Below are 18,612 nucleotides of genomic sequence, written 5' to 3'. Positions count from 1 at the left end.
CCCACATGTGGGCTCCTTCCCGGGGGTCTTAGCCAGAGGGAGGCTTCCTTGGATTTTGCACAGGAAAGAGCCAATAAATAAAGACAGATTCCCTCTAGGTAGTGACATCTGGAAAAGAGATGAACAGAAACAAACCATTTTAATTTAAAAAACACCCAAAGGCTGTCATCTCAGTTAAGACAGCTAAAGGGGCCAGGCAGGCTGGAATCCCAGGGGGCCACTGGGGAAGCCTGGGCGAGCAGGGCTGTGCAGCTTCTGAAGAGAAACCAGGACAGCTGCTCTGCAAAGCTCGGTGCCCACTCCCCAGGGGCAGTGCGGAGAGACCCTGCCTTTTCAGTAGAATTTAGGACCAGATTTGAGACTTGACTGGACAACAAGTACCCTGAAAGAAATGAGCAAATTGGCCCAGGGAATGCAGGGATCTGCTCTTGGAGAGCAGCACGTGAAACGACTCAAAATAGACTTCAGGGACAGACAGGTTCAAAACCAGCCCTGCCACTTACTGATCTTGTGGTTTTGGATACCACTGAAGACCTTGATTTTGCCACTGTGAAAAATGGGGATAGTGATAAATAGAGATGAACAGATGAAGGATGAAGATGAAGGATGATTGTGAGGTTTAAATAGTGACGCTAGGGCTGGGATTGTGGCTCAGTGGTAAAGTGCTTGCCTAGCATGTGTGAGGCACTGGGTTTGATTCTCAGCACCACATGTAAATAAGTAAATAAAATAAAAGTCCATCAACAACTAATAAAAATATGTTTAATAAATAAATAAATAAATAAATGGTGATGCTAACACAAATGGCCTGCCACACCCACCCAAGCCTTGGCTTTCCCATACACCCATTTTAGAGATTAAAAAACTGAGTAGTGGCGACTTGCCCAAGAGCACACAGCTCACTCAGGGCTGCCTGGGCCAGGAACAGATCCAGCTGGCCAGAACACCGCTCCCTGCAGCCCACCTGGCTGAGGGGCAGTTTACTCAAACACCTCTCCTGGCTCTTTTAAACACTGCCTAGATCAGCCTGGGCAGCTCAGTCCGCAGCCCAGAACAGCTTTCCTCCCCACCCACTGGGTTGTCCCAGTGGTGTTTCCAGTCTCCTGCCTGCTGCCCACCCAGCCTCCTCCCATCTCCAGTCATCCTGGTCACTTTGTCCCAAACTTGTTCTCTCTCTCCCTGCCAGAGTTTTCAGAGCTTCTTTAACAGAGCAGTTTCCAAACCGAATCCATGTATGGCACAGAAAAATTAGCAGGTACCAAAGATCCATTGGAATGTGTAAGACCCGGTTTAAACACAGCGCCCACTTTGCACTCTCACTGATACATATGCATAAAAATATCTGCCATGACTTCACCCATCTTAGCTTTAAAAAAGAAAGATATACTTTATTTTTTAGAACAGGTATAGATTTGTAGAGAAATTGTGAAGACAGTAGAGTTCCTGAAGACTCTGTCCTTGGTCATCAGTTCCAGAATCCCACGTTGCATTTAGTTGTCACATCTCTTTGGGCTTCTCTTGGCTGTGACTGGTTCTCAGTTTTTCTTTGTTTTTGAAGATCTTAATGGTTTTGAGGTACACTCGACAGGTGTTCTGCAGAATGTCTCTCACTGGGACTTGTCTGGAGTCTTTTTCTCATGATAATGTAGGTCTTGGGTTTGGGGAAGGAAGATCACAGGGGTAAAATGCCATTCTCATCACAGCATATGAAGGGCATATCTATCAATGTGATTTGTCACTGTCAGTATTGACCTTGATCACCTGGCTTCAATGTCTGTCACATTTCTCCACCTTAAAATTACTTCTAGTTTTTTTAGAAAAATTAAATTGCTTCTTACTGTCACCCTGTGGAAACTTTCAGGTGACATGGCTTGCCAGTTTGCATGAGACCTTGTACATTTCATCTGTACCATGTAGCAGCCCATTTCTTGCCACAGGCCCTGCCCAAGGTGCCCCAGAACATCTTATATTAAAGATGAGAGGCCAACACAAGATTGGCAGATGGGGGACCCGAGACCCAGAGAAGAGAGGTATGTTCAACGTTGCACCAGTTTGGGGAAAGGGATGGAAACAGGGGTCTCTTGTGACTCTTTCCAGTACTATGGCTGCTGGACCATGGGGTCCCTCCAGTTGTGACAGCGATTCACTGCTGCCCGTATTTCCATGATCTCTTCTGACCACTGTGTGCACCTCATCCCTAACAGATGCCTACCCAGAAAGGGGAGCTAGAGGACGGAGGGAGGGGAAGAAGACCCTTCCTGAGCCCTGGACAACCATCACAGTCTGCATCCAGACTGCCCGCTGTTAGGATGGAGGCACATCACCTCAGACCCCCAAATCCAACACCCCCGCTGCAGAAAGGTCTTGTACTCACTTTTACTTGGCTCTCTGTCTGGACTGCAGCCAGAAGTTTCCTAATCTCACTGGTACATAGATGGATTTTCATGGCTATCCCTCTCAGCAAGACAGTGTGAACTTTTTGTCTTTGTCCTGGCTACTTCAGAAATCAAAGCTAACTTAGATGCAGCAGTTAAATCAATGCAACATTAAATTCTTCTGGCTCATCTTACAAACCCACTTCTGAAATGTTATATACATCCAAGCCCAAGATCTTGCTCTAATACGGAAGCACCTCTGCAGCCCCTCTTCTACCTGCCCTTTGCCCTTTAAGTTTTTTTTTGTTTTTTTTTTTTTTTTTTTTTTTTTTTGGTACAGGGGCACTTAGGCACTGAGCCACATTGCCAGCCATTCTTCATATTTTATTTAGAGACAGGGTCTCACTAAGTTGCTTAGGACCTTGATAAGTTACTAGGCTGGCTTTGAACTCTCAATCCTCCTTCCTTAGCCTCCCAAGCTGCTGGGATTACAGGCATGTGCCATCACACCTGGCTGTCCTTTAAGTCTTGCGATAGCTTTTGGTCCAACATCGTAGGATACAACCTGGTCCACAGTGGGAGCTAGTTTCTATTCTCTGCTGGGTCCCATGGGAAGCAAGAGGGAAGTTGAGTTCTTCCTGGGCACCCTGAGACCATTGGCAAAATGCAGAGGGAGGGACAGGGGTTTCAATGTAAGGTGACTTGGGGCCCAGCCTCCTAGGAGGCCAATGGAACCTGTAAGCTACCCCTTAGGAAAGGTCTATAACTTGGATAAACCTCAGTTTCTGAAAGAGGAGTTGTCTGTGGGCAGCTGGAGGGGAGAAAATTTACTTACACAGGGAGCTGGTGGGCTCTGCTCAACCCTCTGGTCCCCCAGCAGCTAGCTGGTGGTCTCCTAAATCCCCGAGACCCAGGCTTCTCATTGGAAAAATGAAGGCAACAAGGTTCTGATCATGTGGATGCTGTGAGGGTCACACTAAATCCAGTAATAGATGCAGAGGCTCTCAGTTAGTGTGAAAGAGAAAACAAAAATAACACTGACCTGATTTGTATGATGGTGATCATGTACAAATGCACTGTCGTATACTTGAGTTCTTTTTGATGTTGATGTTTGAAGTAGGGAGGCCAGGTACTACTAATCCCTTTGCAGGTAGAGGCTCAGAAACTCAGAGGTTGTTTCTTGCTCAGGTGCACTTTGTCATGGGAGGGCTGGGAACTAACCCTGAAGCCTCATTTCCTTAAGTTGAAATAAGACATCCATGTGGGGCATTTTAATCAGGGTGAGTATCACTAGCTGCCACATCAAACAAGTCCAAAAATCTCAGTGGCCTAACACAACAAGAGTGCATTTGTCATTAACAGCATAGCATGGGCAGGTTGGGGCGTGTGGGGCGTGGGGGGCCCTCTGTTCTACAACTCTGGCCCCCAGGCTCCTTCCATCTTGTGGCGCCTTGCTTCCCTAAGGCAGCTGGGTCTTCTATAGTCAGCCAGTGTTTGAGCTAGGAGACTGGAAAAGTGGGCACTGCAGGTTTTCATTGACCAGGCCTGGAAGTGGTGACAGTACTTCTCCCCCTATTTCATTGGCAAGACTCAGTTACATGGTCCTGCCTAAAGTATCAGATGCTGACAGAATTGGTCTGTGTGCCCATGAAGAAAATGGTCACCTCCGGAAGTCACCTAATCCATAAACCAAGGAAACAAGGCCCAAGGGCCCTTCTCCTTCCTCATTCCCACACAGCAGGCATCTGGTGGAAAGCTCAGCTCCCTGGGTTGTTTCTTGAAGAAACAAAGGGATAATGATTTTTCAGCAATGGGGACTGAACCCATGCAATGCTCTATCACTGAGCTGCACCCACAGTGTAATCTTGCCTCTCTCTGCTGGAGGTAGGCAGGGGAGAGGAGGTGATGTCAGGCCCTTCCCCTCCATGCTCACACGCAGGGCCAGGGGGGATTCGGTAGGTGCAGAGGGGTTAGAATGGAAACTGGGCCCTCCTTGCCTTCCTGGCCTTGCCCTGGACCCTGGCACTCGTCATCTCCTAGCGAATGCCCACAGATCTGCACGAACCACTCACCTTTGAAGATGATTCCACAACTGGGAGAAGGAGCTGCAGGACAGAAATAGTAGGAAAATAGCAGGCAAGGGTTTCTACTCTGGCTCCGAGGATGAGGCTTGACACTGGCTTGTTCCAGAGAGTTCCTTCTTTTCCTGCAGAGGCCAGAAGCCCCCAGCTCAGCACAATAGCCTTTTGTTACCTGGATTATTCAAGATCTCCACTGTGGAAAGTGAATTTTTTTTTTTTTTAAACATGGGAAGTGATTTGTAAAACAGCCGATAGCTTTAATGACAAGCCTATTTAGCTGATAAAATTAGCCATCAGAGGAATAACTTATGTTATCCTTTTGCCATAATTTAAATTTATGGCCAACTACCAGTCATCTTCACAGTGGATGGAAAGGGGCCAAGGTCGATTTCAGCTTCACCCTGCTCCTAAATCATTAGTTTGCAACTGTCTCCTGATTTTTATTGTTACCAACAATGGCGAAACTAATGGAAATAAACATTGGATGCCATCCCAACAGCAGATGGGTTTGAAGGCAGAGCAGCCTGTGCAGACAGCACTAATAGGATGGAGCAAAATTATTACATTGCATTAGATACCGTCGAGCTTCTGGCCAAAGTGTGCATTGATCAGGCCAAGGCCCGTGTCAATTGGACTCCACCACCAGAGCATTAAAGGCAGAGAAGCGCTGGGTGTGGCCACCCTGGGCCCCAGTGGGTCTGGCCCTGCCAGGGCATGCATTAAAAACCCAGCCCATGAAAGGGGCCCAACCACTCCAGTAATGCATGCTTTGGGCTTCCCTGTGCCTCCCAGCTAATCTGGTCAGGTTATCTGATTAGAAGTATTTAGCTAATGACGTGCATTAAGCGGGGCTGTGACTGCACTTTGATTCTTTCCAAGTCTGGGGATGGTCTGTTTTTTCCTGCCACCCAGTTTACCAAAGGAAGATTGGCTTCATTCTGTCATCAAAGCTGCTGTGCATCTTTTCTCCCAGAGGCCAGGCCCATTTGAGCCCTGGGGAGCTATGGTGTTTCTCTGTTTGTTTTCAGCATGTTGACTGCAAGGTCTGGGTGTGAGGGGTTTTATCCTGCTTAGGATATTTGCCGGCTGATGGTTTTCATGAAACTTGGGAAGTTTTTGGCCATGATTTATTTTTTGTTTTGATTTTGTTGATCCTGGGGATTCAACCCAGGGCCTCACATGTGCTAAGCACCTGTTCTACCACTGAGGTACACTCCCAGCCCCAGCGATTCCTTTATTTTTTGCTTCTGTCCCATTATTTCTCTCTTCTCCTTCTAGGGCTCTAAGTTTGTAAGTTGGGTCAATTGAGCACATCTCTCTTTATCCATCCTTTTCTGTTCCCTCATTCATTCATTGATTCATATTCTCTCTCTCTCCCTCCCTCCTTCCCTCTCCTGGGTTGTAAGTTTTGATATTCTTATAAGCCTACCTTCAAATTCAAAATTCAAATTCAAAAACCCTGTCTTCTACTCTGTCCAGGCTGCTGTCACCTCATCCAACTAAGTACTTAATTTCAGTTACTGTATATTAAGGTTCTCAAAATTTGACTTGATTCCTTTTTAGACTCTAATTCTCTGCTAGAATGCTGGATTCACTTCGTCCCTCTATTCCCCTATTTTCCTTAATATATTAAACATAAAAAATATATTAAGCATAATTGTTTTGAAGACTTTATCTCTTAACTCAAGTATTTACATGGGTCAGTATTTGCATGGGTCTGCTTCATCTTGGTAGTTGATCATTTTTCCCTGTGATTTGCATGATCAGCAATTTTTTCTATATGCTATGCATGGTGGATGATGTATTTTAAAGGTTCTGAATTCAGCATCTTTCTCTAAAGAGGAGATCCTCTAGGAGTGAGACATCTCAGCAGGGAGCAGGGTAGCCCTAAAGACAACAGCCAGGATAAACTAGCTCCAAGCTCAGGTCCCAGAGCTAGTACAACGCTCTCTGTAGACTCAGAACTCTGCCAGTCTTTTCCCTTATTAGACACACAGTGAATGGAGGCTCAGAGAGAAAAAGGGACTTGGCCACAGTCAGAGTGAGGGAGGACTGATGGGCCGAGAGCTCAGGCTCTTGCCTCCAGCTTTTGCCCCTGTTCTTTCCTGGACCCTGATACAATCAAGCGGCCCTGTACTCTGGCTGAGTCCCTTCTATCTCACTGATAAAGCTGCAAGACCTGCAATCCACAGGCATGGGGCCCAGAAGCCAGACACCTGGGCTCTGCTTCCTGCTTACTGCTGAGACACCATGTAGTCTGGCCTTCCCCTCACCCTCTCCCCCAGCACACGGGGCTCCTTCCCATTTTCAGGCCTCAATTTACCCGTCTGACTGAAGAAACCCCAACATCTTAGGACCCTTTGACAGCCCTTTGTTTGGCTGGGGGAAGCACATGCAGCCATGATAACTGTGGGAAGAGTCAGGAGCCAGGTTTTAAGGGTCTCCCTAGAACATCCTGAAAACTTCTGGCCTCTCTGTGTTGAGAGCCATTTGACCATCTGCAGTTTCCCTCTAAGGACTCAATCAGTCTTTCTCAGGATGAGAGCAACCAGCTGAGAGCCTCCAACCACCCCATACCCTCTGGATGTGAAGCTTGTAAAATTCTGTCCCTTAAGCAGACTGCCCTCTCCCTCACCCCACCCAATCCATGCCCTGTGCTCACACTCTCACCTCCCAGATAGTTCTCTTGTCCTTCCTCCTATTTCCATCTCCACTGTCTCCACCTAGTCCAAATCTGGCCCTCTCCGACCCGTACACTGCAGTAACCCCAGTGTGTACTCCCATACACCCCAGGCCCCATCTGACCCGGCCCCATCTGACCCATCCCCCTCTGTAGGCGATGCATTCCTTTCAAATGCTCCTCTGGGTCACTGCATCACCACTGCCACCATTCCACCCTTCTGTGTGAAAGATTCCAATGGTTTCTTGCTCTTTAAATAAAGACCAAAATCCTTAAAACATCTTACCATGGCTACACACTGCCTGGTGGCACCTGCCAACCCCTCCCCTCAACTAATCATCTGTCTCTTGTACATATCATGTTTCTTCTGTCATGAGTACCACCCCAGGGTCTGCTTCTGTGACTCTCAGAGGGGTCTTGTTCCCTGTTGCACTACAGATTTCCCTTCCACCCCCACCTTGCTAGGGCCGTCCAAGACTCATCTGCAAGCTGGGACAGGCATTTTCATTGCAAAATATACCATTTTAACATGGTGTCCACCAGGTTTTACCTGACCTCTTAGCGAATGAATGAATGAATGAATGAATGAATGAGAGAACTACTGTATGCCTGGAGTTCACATCTTTTGTTTAAAACTTGTTTCTGTGTGTGTGCCAGTGAATGCACATGTGGGCTTGGGCTGGGCAAGCCCTGGCCTCCAGCTGTCTGGCCTGAATTCCAGTGGGACTCTCTAGGGCAGCTCCATATCAATTACAAACCATCAATAATGCATCCCTTCAGAGTGGCCTAGGAAGCCATTAGCTGGGCCTGTAGGCCCAGTTGTGTGGCCTTGGAGAAAGCAGGCCGGGTGTGCCCATAGGAAGTTCAGATCAGCCTGAGAAGGAGGGGCTTCCAGCCCCAGCAGAGCTCAGCAGGGTTACCTCATGGACCTTCCATGACCTCTAAAAGATCTTGCTGCCAGAGGGGTGGCTCATACCCTTGTCCCCTGCACAAAAAGTCACCTCATAGTAAGCCAGCCTGGCTTTCTTTCTCTGAGACTCTCAGCTCCATTTGCATGCTGGGTGTTGAGGTCTAGAGTCTGAGCCCAGTCTGAGACCAAGTTAGGGCTGAGTCTGTGGCCAGGGTTGACCTCAGTTTCTGACCCAGATAAGGGCTCTGAATGGGACTAGGTTCAGGGTTCAGTCTCTAACCAGGGACAGGGCTCAGTGTGTGACCAAGGAACCAAACTAACTAGTTTTATTCATTCATTCTTTCTTTCGTTTAACAATATCTACCAAGTGCTTCCTGCCATACCAGGCAACAACACAGGCAAGGTCCCTGCACTTTTGGAGACTATATTCTACCGGGTGGTGAAGGGTGTCGGTGGTGAACTGAAACTCTCCCTGGTTTGTTCAGATTTCTTCCAAATTCACTATGACATCATGTCAGTGACTTGAAACCAATCATGGTTAGAGTATTTACACTGCAAAATTATACATTGTGAATCAGGCCTTCTTCTTTTTCTTACCAGCACACTACTGGAAGTAAAAGAGAGGTAAACAGATAGACTTACAGAAAATGTAGAAGAACTACACATAGTTATCTGTACTTTTTTCCAAATTCCACTAAAATGATAGTGAAGGAGGAAAGGCATAAGAATTAAGAAACTGTCTCTTTAAGTTTTGTCCATCAGAACAAAAACAATAGAGATTCAGGGGATTTAGGGAAGATGAAGAACAGATGAGAAAGTGGTGACTGATCTAACAAAATGGAGAATTTATAATTAACGTGCCTTCAGTGTAGGATGGTGAGGAAAAAGGAATAATTCTCCCCTAAACCCCTGAGAGTCTAGGAGGAAGGGGATGTGGTGTGAAGCTAGGAACACATCAGGGCAGGGGTCAGTTAAAACTCTTCACATATAGTTTTCAAAATCCCTAAGGTCCCCTTCTACATCCTAAAGGGTCAGGAGACTATGCCTCACCCTACAAGTCAAAAGGTTTGTCCTCTGGAGAAACAACCAGAAGGCTCTGCATGCAGGCAGTGGGTGAGGCGGGGGCCTGAGGAGAGGTGCAGGGCTGAGCCTTCTTCCCCTAGTGGTGGGACCTTCTGCCTGCTTCCAGCCCAGAGGCAAACAGAAGAATGTCCCTGGGCAGGAACCTGGAGAATTCTGGAAAATCTGAGTGGTCCCAAAGACCAAAACATGTAGACACTGACACTGGGAAGTTGTTCAATGTTGGTTTGCTGCCTGGCCACCATAGGGTTAGTAAATGTTAGTTATGTGCATGTTCTACTTTCACAAAAATAAAAGTAATTAAAAATAAACACACAAAGTCATCAGAATGTGGTAAATGGGATATAGTGAATTCACATAGGCTGATGTGACTAAGTGCCTTGGTGGATGTGGTCAGGGAAGAGGGAGAGCTGGCCAGGTGATCTGGGATGGGGGAGAAGCTGGGGAAGAGGCCCTGAGACCCCATGTGTTTGGTGTCCACGTGGAACAATGAGAAGACTGTGTGGTGGGGGCAGGGAAAGGGAAGATAGGGTGGTATGTCGCTGGTCAGGTGGGCAGAGCCAGACCGTGCATCTGATTTGTAAACCAAGGGCGAGGAGTATGGGCTTTCTCCCAAGTGAGGTAAACCGCTGAAGCCTATGGATGGTGTCATGATGTGACTGAGGTCTGCCAGAATCCCTGTGACTCCTCTTGGAGAATGGCTGGCCAGGAGAGAGTTGGCAGGAGAGGTGGGAAGTGACCAGCCTGGAATAGCCTGTGGAGGTTGAGCTGGGCTCTAGACTGAAAGCAGACTGGATGTTGGCTCCAACTAACATGAGATTAAGTGCCTGCGTAGCAAGTTTGGGAAGAAAGTAGAGTCCTGTTTTGGCCAGATTGCGTTTGCAACTCACATGAACTGGCTGCATGGTGCTGTCACATAGGAAGCTAAAGGTGTGAGTCCAATATTCCAGAGTCGGCCGGTGGCAGGGCAGAGCTGGAGATATGCTATTGGGCATTGTTGGCAAGTAGGGAACCTCCTAAGGAGCGAGCTTCACCCTGGACTTTGTTGTTCCCCTCCCTCCTGCCCATTCTGGCCGTACAGAAGCAATGCAACGCGAGCCCAGGACACTAGGTGGCAGTGAAGGCTCTCCTTCCTGCACAGCCCATGGTGCAGCCCTTCGGTGTCAGCTCAAACTTGGCCTCCACCCAGAAGTCGTGGGAAGGCTGGGAGTGTGAACAGCCATCCCAGCCACAAACCCAAGAGGCATCTGGAAGCCTTTCCAAGAAGCTTTCCCCAACAAGAAAATAAATAAACCAAAATAAAAATGTGCAGGTTTTTTTTTTGTTTGTTTGTTTGTTTTGTTTTGTTTTGTTTTGTTTTACAAAACCCGTAGGAAGTAACTCAACTCCTCAGGTGAAAACTCCGTTTTACACACAAGGAAACCAAGACAGGGGAAGGTGAAGGTAATTGCTAAGGCCACATGGCCAGTAGGCCCCCAGTCCTGTCTGGATGAGAGTCCTCATGTGAGAGGGAAGTGGGCTTGTGATAGCCAAGAGCGGCTCCCGGGCCCTCCGTTTTCCTGGGGCTCCTGTCTTCCATTTAGTACAGTACAAGGCACCTGACCAAGGTACTCATTTTGTCAAGCACCTGGGTGGCACCTCTGGGCAAGTAGCTGGAGCCAGATTCAAACCCAGGTTTCCTAACTCCCCATCCAGTTGTCTTCCCACAAACCATAGCTGTGTTTCCTCTCATGGCCACCTTGTTCTCACAGTGTCCCACGATGAGATATCTGAGACACAAGATCACGCTTTATTACTTGAAAAAGGCTCTATAAACGTAAGAACTTCTTGGAACTAGTATTATTGAGATATTTCTAAGGCGTGCACAGCATTCAGCCTTTGGATGCTCAGCCCCCTCCTCCCACCCACGCCCTCCATTCAGGAGTAAAGTGTCAGGGTACCAGACCCTGTGCCTCCCCTGCCTCTGCCGGCACACCCAGCCAGCCCTTCTGCTGTTTGCAGTTTGAGATTCGGCAACTGCGGGCACACCTGGCGCAGCAGGACCTGGATCTGGCGGCCGAGCGCGAGGCGGCGCTGCAGGCTCCGCACGTGCTCAGCCAGCCACGCAGTCGTTACAAAGTGGTGGAAGCCGGCACGTGGGACGAGGAGACAGCGGCCGAGAGCGTCGTGGAGGAGCTGCAGCCCTCGCAAGGTGAGTCCCGAGTCCCCAGAGTCTCAGGACATTTCTTGCCTCACTCCCCGCCTCCTGCCCCGCCCCGCCCCCGGATTTTGCGCACAGACGCTGGGGCTCAGTGGAGCTGGAGCGGCTCCTTGCAGGACTGTGCCCCCTCCTCTGCTTATGACTGGGGGGCACCCTCATGTCAGGGATCAGGAGTACCTTTCAAAGTCCAGGAGAGAGCATTTAGTCAAATGACCCTGATCCAAACTAGAAAATGATCTTAGTGACTTGTACTGGATCCCGTGTCCGTGTGGCTTTTCCTCACTGCTCTGCTGCAAGTGGTAGGGGAGGTATGACTTTCCTGTTTTGTGGAGGAAGAGACCCGAGACCCAGCAAAGTCACCCAAAGGCACATCACTAAGAAATGGTGGAGCCAAGATGCCTGGGACTTTTCTATTGTACTGCCACCTACAGGGGCCCAGATAGTAAGTCCAGTCCTGGGGCTGGAACAGCCCAGCACCTAAGTTTTGCAGGTGGCAGAAAATTGCTGGCCACAGTGTTGGTGGAAATGGGAACCGGGGCCACAACCCAGGGTTGGGTACTGTAGAGAAATGAGCTCTTTCTAGATCCAAATCCCAGCTCTTCTGTCAGTCAACTGTGTGGCCTTGAGCAGGGATTTAACCTTTATGCACCTTGGTTTTGCCATCTGTCAAATGGGAACAAAGCTGAGCCTTCCTCACAGGGTGGTTGGGAGACATGCACAGGGCCTCACAACCAGGAAATTGTAGAACTGGGCTTGGAACTCAGGCTGCAGAATCCCAAATGCCAGCTTGATCCAGTGTCTGGGGGTGACTTTGCCTCAATGCCAGGGCAATGAGAGCAGAACTCAGCAGTCTGAGCAGGTTGGGGGTGGGGCTCTGCCACTCCCCAGCCCCATGACTGTAGGCTTCAGTGCTCCTTCTGTGGAGTGGACTCAGCTCCAGCTGTCTGCCTCACAGGAAGTATGAGGAACTGGTGGCTGAGGAAGCTCTGCAGGCTGAAGTCCCTGCACACAGGTTTGGGGAATGAGGTGACTATTGTGATGTTCTGACAAATTTTCAGATCTTAGAACCACAGAATTTGGAGGCCAGAAGGGACTGCCCTTCAGTTGATGTGACAAGCCCGCCCCCAACTTTCCCAAGAGGCCATGAGGCCCCACCTCACCCTTCTCTAAGAGGTGCTTAGCACCTCCCTGGGCAGCCTACCCTCCTTTAAATGACTCTGCCTCTGCAAAACGCTTCCTGAGACTGACTGACTTGAGGCCAGGCCCCCCACCTGCCTTCCCCATGTGGGTGTGGTTTCTGTGCACAGAGTGGTGCCCTCCCAGGTGTGACATCCCTTCCCAGGCTATTTTTCTCCCCCAGGGATGGTCACCTGCATCCCCACTGCCAGTCCTCAGAGCACAAACTCTCCAGGTTCTTGCTTACTGTTCCTGCCCTGAACTCTCCGGTTCAGGTCCCTCTCAGAGTAACATCCAGAACTGAGTTGTTGGGAGCTCCAAGGCCAGGGCAGTAATGAGGGGCCATTCCTGCTTTTTGTTCTGGTATTCTGGACCCCAGACTCCTGGATGAGGTCCAAAGGCTCCCGAGCCTACACAGACTCCCTGGCCTGAGCTCCCAGCAGACCCAGGTTTCACACGTTGCGCACTTGACTCTGCTGAGCCCTCTGTCCTGCAGCCCACCTGTGAGCCACCGACTGTTTAGACTCCCATGCTGAACTTGACATTCATCTGTGTTCCACCATAGCTGGACAAGCCCTGCCTTCACTCTAGGACCTGGGAGATCCTGATTCACAGCCCATCACCAGCACCTGCTGGCTTTACTTCCTGAATATGTCTAGAAATGTCCCTTCTTCCTCTTCACTGCTCAGTCGTCATCATTTCTGGACCTTGCCTGGCTCCCCAGGTGCCTTCTACAGTCGCCCTTCCCCCACTGTACAGCGAACTGTCCAAAATATTTCATGTCTTGACAGCCTTGACTGGTTCCCTATGTCCCTTAGGAAAAAACTCAAGTCCTTTAGGGTGGCATATTAGTTTTCTGGAACTTCCATAACAAAATGCCACCCACTAGGTGTCTTAAACAGCAGAAAGTTCTAGTCCCGGAGATTAGAAGTCTGGGAACAGCTTTTGGCAGGGTTGGTTTCTCTCAGTGCTGTGACAGGGACCCCATTCCCAGCTGCTTCCCCAGCTTCTGGTGGTGGCTGGCACTCCTTGACATTTCTTAGCTTGTAGGATCATCATCCTCTCTCTATCTGCACACGGTGTTCTCTCTGTGTGTCTGTGTCCAAACTTCTCCTTTTTATAAAGGCCCAGTCACTTGCATCAGGGCCTACCTACTCCCTGTGAGCTCCTCTTGACTAATTACACGTGCAGCCACCTTGTTTCCGAGTAAGATCACCGTCCAATACTAAAGAAGACTTCAGCATAATGAATTTGGGAGGGACACAGCTGTTCAGGCTCTATCGGGTGGCAGGAGACCCCTGCTGACGCCCCCCCATCCTCTGCCCTATCTTGGCTGTCACCCAGGAGCCTCTGTCAGTGTTCTGAGCCTTTCCACACGCCGTTCAGTGGATGGCCTGACTGTTTGCCAAACTTCTCCTCATCCTTGGACTCCATCCCCATGTGCTCCTGGACCACCACATCCAGCCCTCAAGACCTCACCTCAGTTCCCACTGGGCCCTGTGCAGGGCTGCCCTGTTTATGTGTCTTCCTGTGCCTGGCTCCTGTGTCTCCAGGGCCTGAGCCTCAGCAGGCTCTCCAAGTAGACTGAATGGTCTACAAGTCTAAAACTCATCAAGGAACAAAGCAGGGCGCTGGCTTGATGCCCTCAGGGCCCCTGCAGCTCAGCTTTCTTGGTGCTCAGAGTCCACCAGCACAGTCCATACCAGAGACCTCCCCACCTGCTAACTTTTGACTCCCCAGGCTGAGGCTTTGGGAGCTACCATCTTTTTCTTTCTGTTACTAGGCATTGAACTCAGAGGCAGTCTACCACTGGGCTATATCCTCAGTCTTTTATATTTTTCATTTTGAGACAGAGTCCCACTAAGTTGCTTAGGACCTTGCTAAGCTGCAGAGGCTGGCCTAATACTTGCAGTCCTCCTTCCTCAGCCTCCCAAGTTTCTGGGATTACAGGCATGTGCCACCTCACCCAGCTCCCTTCCTAGTCTTTCTGAAAATTCTTCTGGAAGGCAACAACAACTTTTGTCCCCTTGGTCTGACTTCCAGAGAATAGGAGGGTCTGGTTTGCAGTCATGGGGCCCATCCTGGATCTTCCTCCCTAGTGGAGCAAAGTGAGTGAGAGGTGCCACTCTGCTGCTCTCCCTGCTGGAGCCTCACAGCTAAGGCCCCCCGGGCTGGCCTGCCCAGTTCCCTGAGGCAGGTCTGAGTACTTCCGCTCTCCCCAGTGCCTCTCTCATCGGCATCCTTGGCTCCAGAGATAACGGTGGGGATTGTTGTTCCTTAGCCAGTGGCCTGCAGATGCTGGACATTGGAGGCCACATTGGGGCCTACAGGGAGCCAAGGTCAAACACACCAAGTCTTTCAAATCACACCACACATTCTGGGGCCGAGTTCCTGTCCATCCTGCTCCTCTGCCTGCAGCCTGAATAATAGCAACTTCCAGAAGGAGGAGGAGTGGGAGGGAGGGACAGGTTGAGCCAGAGTCCAAGCCCACTCATAGGTAAACTTTTTTGGCTGCATGTCACTAGTCAGGTGTCATGGAGTCTGTGCTGACCCCTCAACCTCCTAAGCACTGGGGGAGAGTTCCAAATAAGGCAGGCTCTGGCTTCCTGTAGAAGGGCTCCCCTGGGAGCAGTTGCCATGTCCCTCCTGCCCAGCCCTGGAACCCAACCTCGGCTGCCTGGTACCCCTATGCAACATCACCAGGGCACCTCCTGCACTACATGCTCACCTGCCCTGCGCCTGCCCATCTCTTCAGCCGCCCACTCGTAATGCTTTACCCATCTACCACTTCACAGCCGATCCCCAGAGCCTGAGCCTCTGAGGCAGAGGACAGGATGGGGGTTGGTGGGAGACACACAGGATTCACAGCCTTGAGTGGTCCAGGGCATCTCCCAGCTGATCTCTGTTTGACCCAGAGACGTGTCCAGGGAGGGATTTTCAGGTCATTAGAAATTATGGTTGGACAAGCTAGGGGCATTCTGGGCCACTCTGGAGATTAAGAAAGGGCAGCATTTGTTGCCTGCCGTGACCTTCAGGCCAGCAGGGCTCTGAGACCCGCTGCATTCACAACAGGACACAGGATCTGGACATTAACCTGCAGACATGAGCAATGAGTCACAGGAGCCTTGGGAGGGGCCAGTGCCTCCCCTGTGTGGCTGTTGCTCCCTGGGTGGGGGAGGGATGTCCAGGAGGGTGGGGATGCCAGCCCTAGCAGCAGCTTTAGCCTTGAGAGGCAGAAGTGGCTCCTGCAGTCTCAACAGTTGCCAGCAGGTCACAGTCAGACAACACGCACACTGGCTTCTGTTTAGACTTGCTCTAGCACAAATCATTTTTAAAACCTGGGCTGCAAAGTTCCAGGCTTTGGGGCTTGCCAAGTTCACAGTGCCCCTGTGTAGTCATTAATACTTCTCTCCCAAATTTATTAGTCTTGAAGCTCGCCCATAACTTATGAATTACAGCCCCTGGTAGGAGTGCCACTGATTTCACCGTATATCACAGCGAGTGAACCTTGGTGTCCCGCCACCCAACCCCATGCTGCACCAGCGTCCAGGGAAACCGCCACAGAGGTGCCTCTGGCCAGCCCTGGCTGCCAAGAACAGCGGGGCAGGGAGCTGAGCTGGCACCAGGGTTTGCCTGTGGAGAGGACAGGGCCTGTGTATTCCTGGGGGCTTCTGCTGGCCCCGTAGTGTATGTGTGCCTGATGGTGCTGGGAAGCCCAGGAGCCCCAGAGCCATAGCACTAGAGCTGAGAGAGCCTCACAGAGTAGCATTTGAAGCAGTTTTGGACATGGTTCAGGACTTGGGTCCAGGCTGAATCTCAACTTGGCCTTGAACAAGTTATTTGACCTCTGAGCTGGGTCAGCTTCATGGACATGATCTGTATGATCGCACAGGGACCTGAGCTTGGTTCAGGGCTCTGCTGTTGCCCTCTGAAATTCTTAATACTTTTTGAACAAGAGGCCTATAAATTATGCAGCTGGTCCTGCCTCTAAGCCCCAACATTTCCAGAATGAGGACAGTGCAGCATCTTTTCACTGAGGAGGATTGGGCATTCAGTCCTGTGCTCAGCTTTCATGCTTGGTATACAGTAGGTGTTCAGTGAGTGTTAGTGTTCCTTTCAGTGAGGGCTGCCAAGCCAGCAAACCAGGGACCCCAAACCAGGAAGCAGGGCTTCCCCAGGGATTTTGGGGCACGGGTCTTCAGAGGATGTGAGGTCAGCTACCCTCTGCCACTCAGTCACACAGAGCATGTGAGGGCCAGCTGGTCCTGATGTCTCCTGGAAACCTGGCCCAGCTGACTCACCGGCCTTTCTCTGCCTCAATAGTAGGTTGGGGCTCCACTGAAGGGGCAAAACCCACGTAATGAGTGTTGGCAACTCACACTCCAAGGGCTTTCAGAGGATTAGACGGGTGGGTTTGAAAGTGCTCACACCCCAGGAAGAAAGGCGCCAGGCAACAGAGAGCAGCTGCCAGAGAAGCCACCATAGACTTTGGGGCCAGCAGTGAGCACTGTGGCCAGGAACTCAGGAAGGGAGGGATGCCCAGGCTAGAAATGTGTCATCTCAGGATTTTTTTTTTTTTTTTTTTTTGTACCAGGGATTGAACTCAGGGACACTTAACCACTGAACCACATCCCCAACCCCTTTTTTAGTGTTTTAATTTGAGACTGGACCTCACTAAGCTGAGGCTGGTTTTGAACTTGTGATCCTCCTGCCTCAGCCTCCGGAGCCGCTGGGATTACAGGCGTGCCACCATGCACAGTTCATCTTGGGATTTTTACAGGGTACCTGCAGCTAGGTATTTGCTATCCCCATTTTATGGGTGAGAAAGCTAGTCTTAGGGATTTACCTAAGGACACTGAGCAAGTGCCCTGTGAAGCTGGAGATGGTGCCCGGGGTGTTTTGTTCTGCAGTCTGAGTTTGACTCTCTTCCTTCCTGACCCTCCAGGGTTCTCAGGACTCAGTCCTCTGGGGGCTGCTTCCACCCATCCACAGAGCTCTTCAGTGCTGAATCAAGGCCAGCCCTGCAGCAGGGGCTGGATGGGTAGCTCTGTGAGGCTGGCTTTGCCTGTCTCCCCTCCTGTCCTGTCCCCCAGGCTGCCAGACCCCTAGCAGTCACAGGTTTCTCAGCTGGGGAGAAGGGTGAGGCTGCAGACTGACCAGTGCAGACAGCATTCCATGGTGGCCCTGTGGCTTTCTGGGGTGGGGGCAGGGAGGCTAGGAAGATCTACAGGCTTCCAACTCAGCCACAGCCTTCTCTCCAGGCCGCCCTCAGCACCTGGCATATGCCAAGCCCCAAGCCAACAGGGAATCTTAGTAAATTGTGACTCCTGAGACCCCTGGGTTGGTGCAGTCGGAACCCCTGCCCAAGGAGCCAGTTCTGGGAAGTGAGAATCCAGGGGCCAGTGTGAAGCAGAGGGCGATGGAACAAGTGTCAGCACTACCAGTGATGTCCGCATGGGCCCCCTCCCAGACAGTGTGACACAGGTCTTGAGCAGAGGGAATGAGGGCCCTGGGAGAAAATGCATACTGGTCAGAGTTTCAGCAGCCACCTGGGACCAGGCTCTTTGTCAGACATGTATAAGGAATGAGCAATCCCATTCATTATGCCCACAGGCAGGGCAAGAGCCCAAAGGGGAAGCCATGAGGTCCCACTTACGGCTGGACACAGGGCTGTAGCAGAGGGTTGAGGGGCCCCTTGACTGGTCACAAACTTGATGGGAGTCAGGGTGTTGATAAAGAAAAAAAGGAGGCAACAAGAAGTGACAGGGTCCCACCCCAGGTGGCAGGGGAACCAGTCACCCAGGTAAAGGATGCAGGAGGGGAAGGAAGAAGCTGAGTTCTATTTTGGACTTGTTGAGTTAGAGGCAGCTGGAGGCTATTCAGAAGACGTCGCCTGGGGACCAGTCAAGCTCCAGAGAGTTCTGGGCTGGACGTCACCAGGCTCCAGTTGTTTTTACTTGGATTAAGATGTGAGCCTCCTCAAATATGTAGACAACACAGAGATGGGAGAGGGGTCAGAGACCTTAGCAGGCTGAACCAAGACTCAGAATGCTTTCAGCAGGCTGTACCTCTGAGCCGAAACCAACGCACCCACGTTTGCCCAGGATGAT

At 50.5% G+C, this 18,612-nt stretch overlaps 1 protein-coding gene across 14 annotated transcripts in view; it reads left to right on the top strand.

Moving 5' to 3' along the window:
• Positions 1-18,612, top strand: part of TMEM266 (transmembrane protein 266) — a 116,088-nt gene that overhangs the window by 92,331 nt on the left and 5,145 nt on the right. For all 14 annotated transcript variants that reach the window (XM_079128880.1, XM_079128889.1, XM_079128886.1 and 11 more), the window contains one exon: positions 11,128-11,317. In XM_079128880.1, the coding sequence (XP_078985006.1) occupies positions 11,128-11,317 (190 nt within the window). The remainder of the gene's footprint in view (positions 1-11,127; positions 11,318-18,612) is intronic.

This window comes from Sciurus vulgaris (genome assembly GCF_902686455.1).
Source record: "Sciurus vulgaris genome assembly, chromosome: 2".
NCBI classification, from domain to species: domain Eukaryota; kingdom Metazoa; phylum Chordata; class Mammalia; order Rodentia; family Sciuridae; genus Sciurus; species Sciurus vulgaris.
This window is presented reverse-complemented; position numbering and strand designations above follow the sequence as displayed.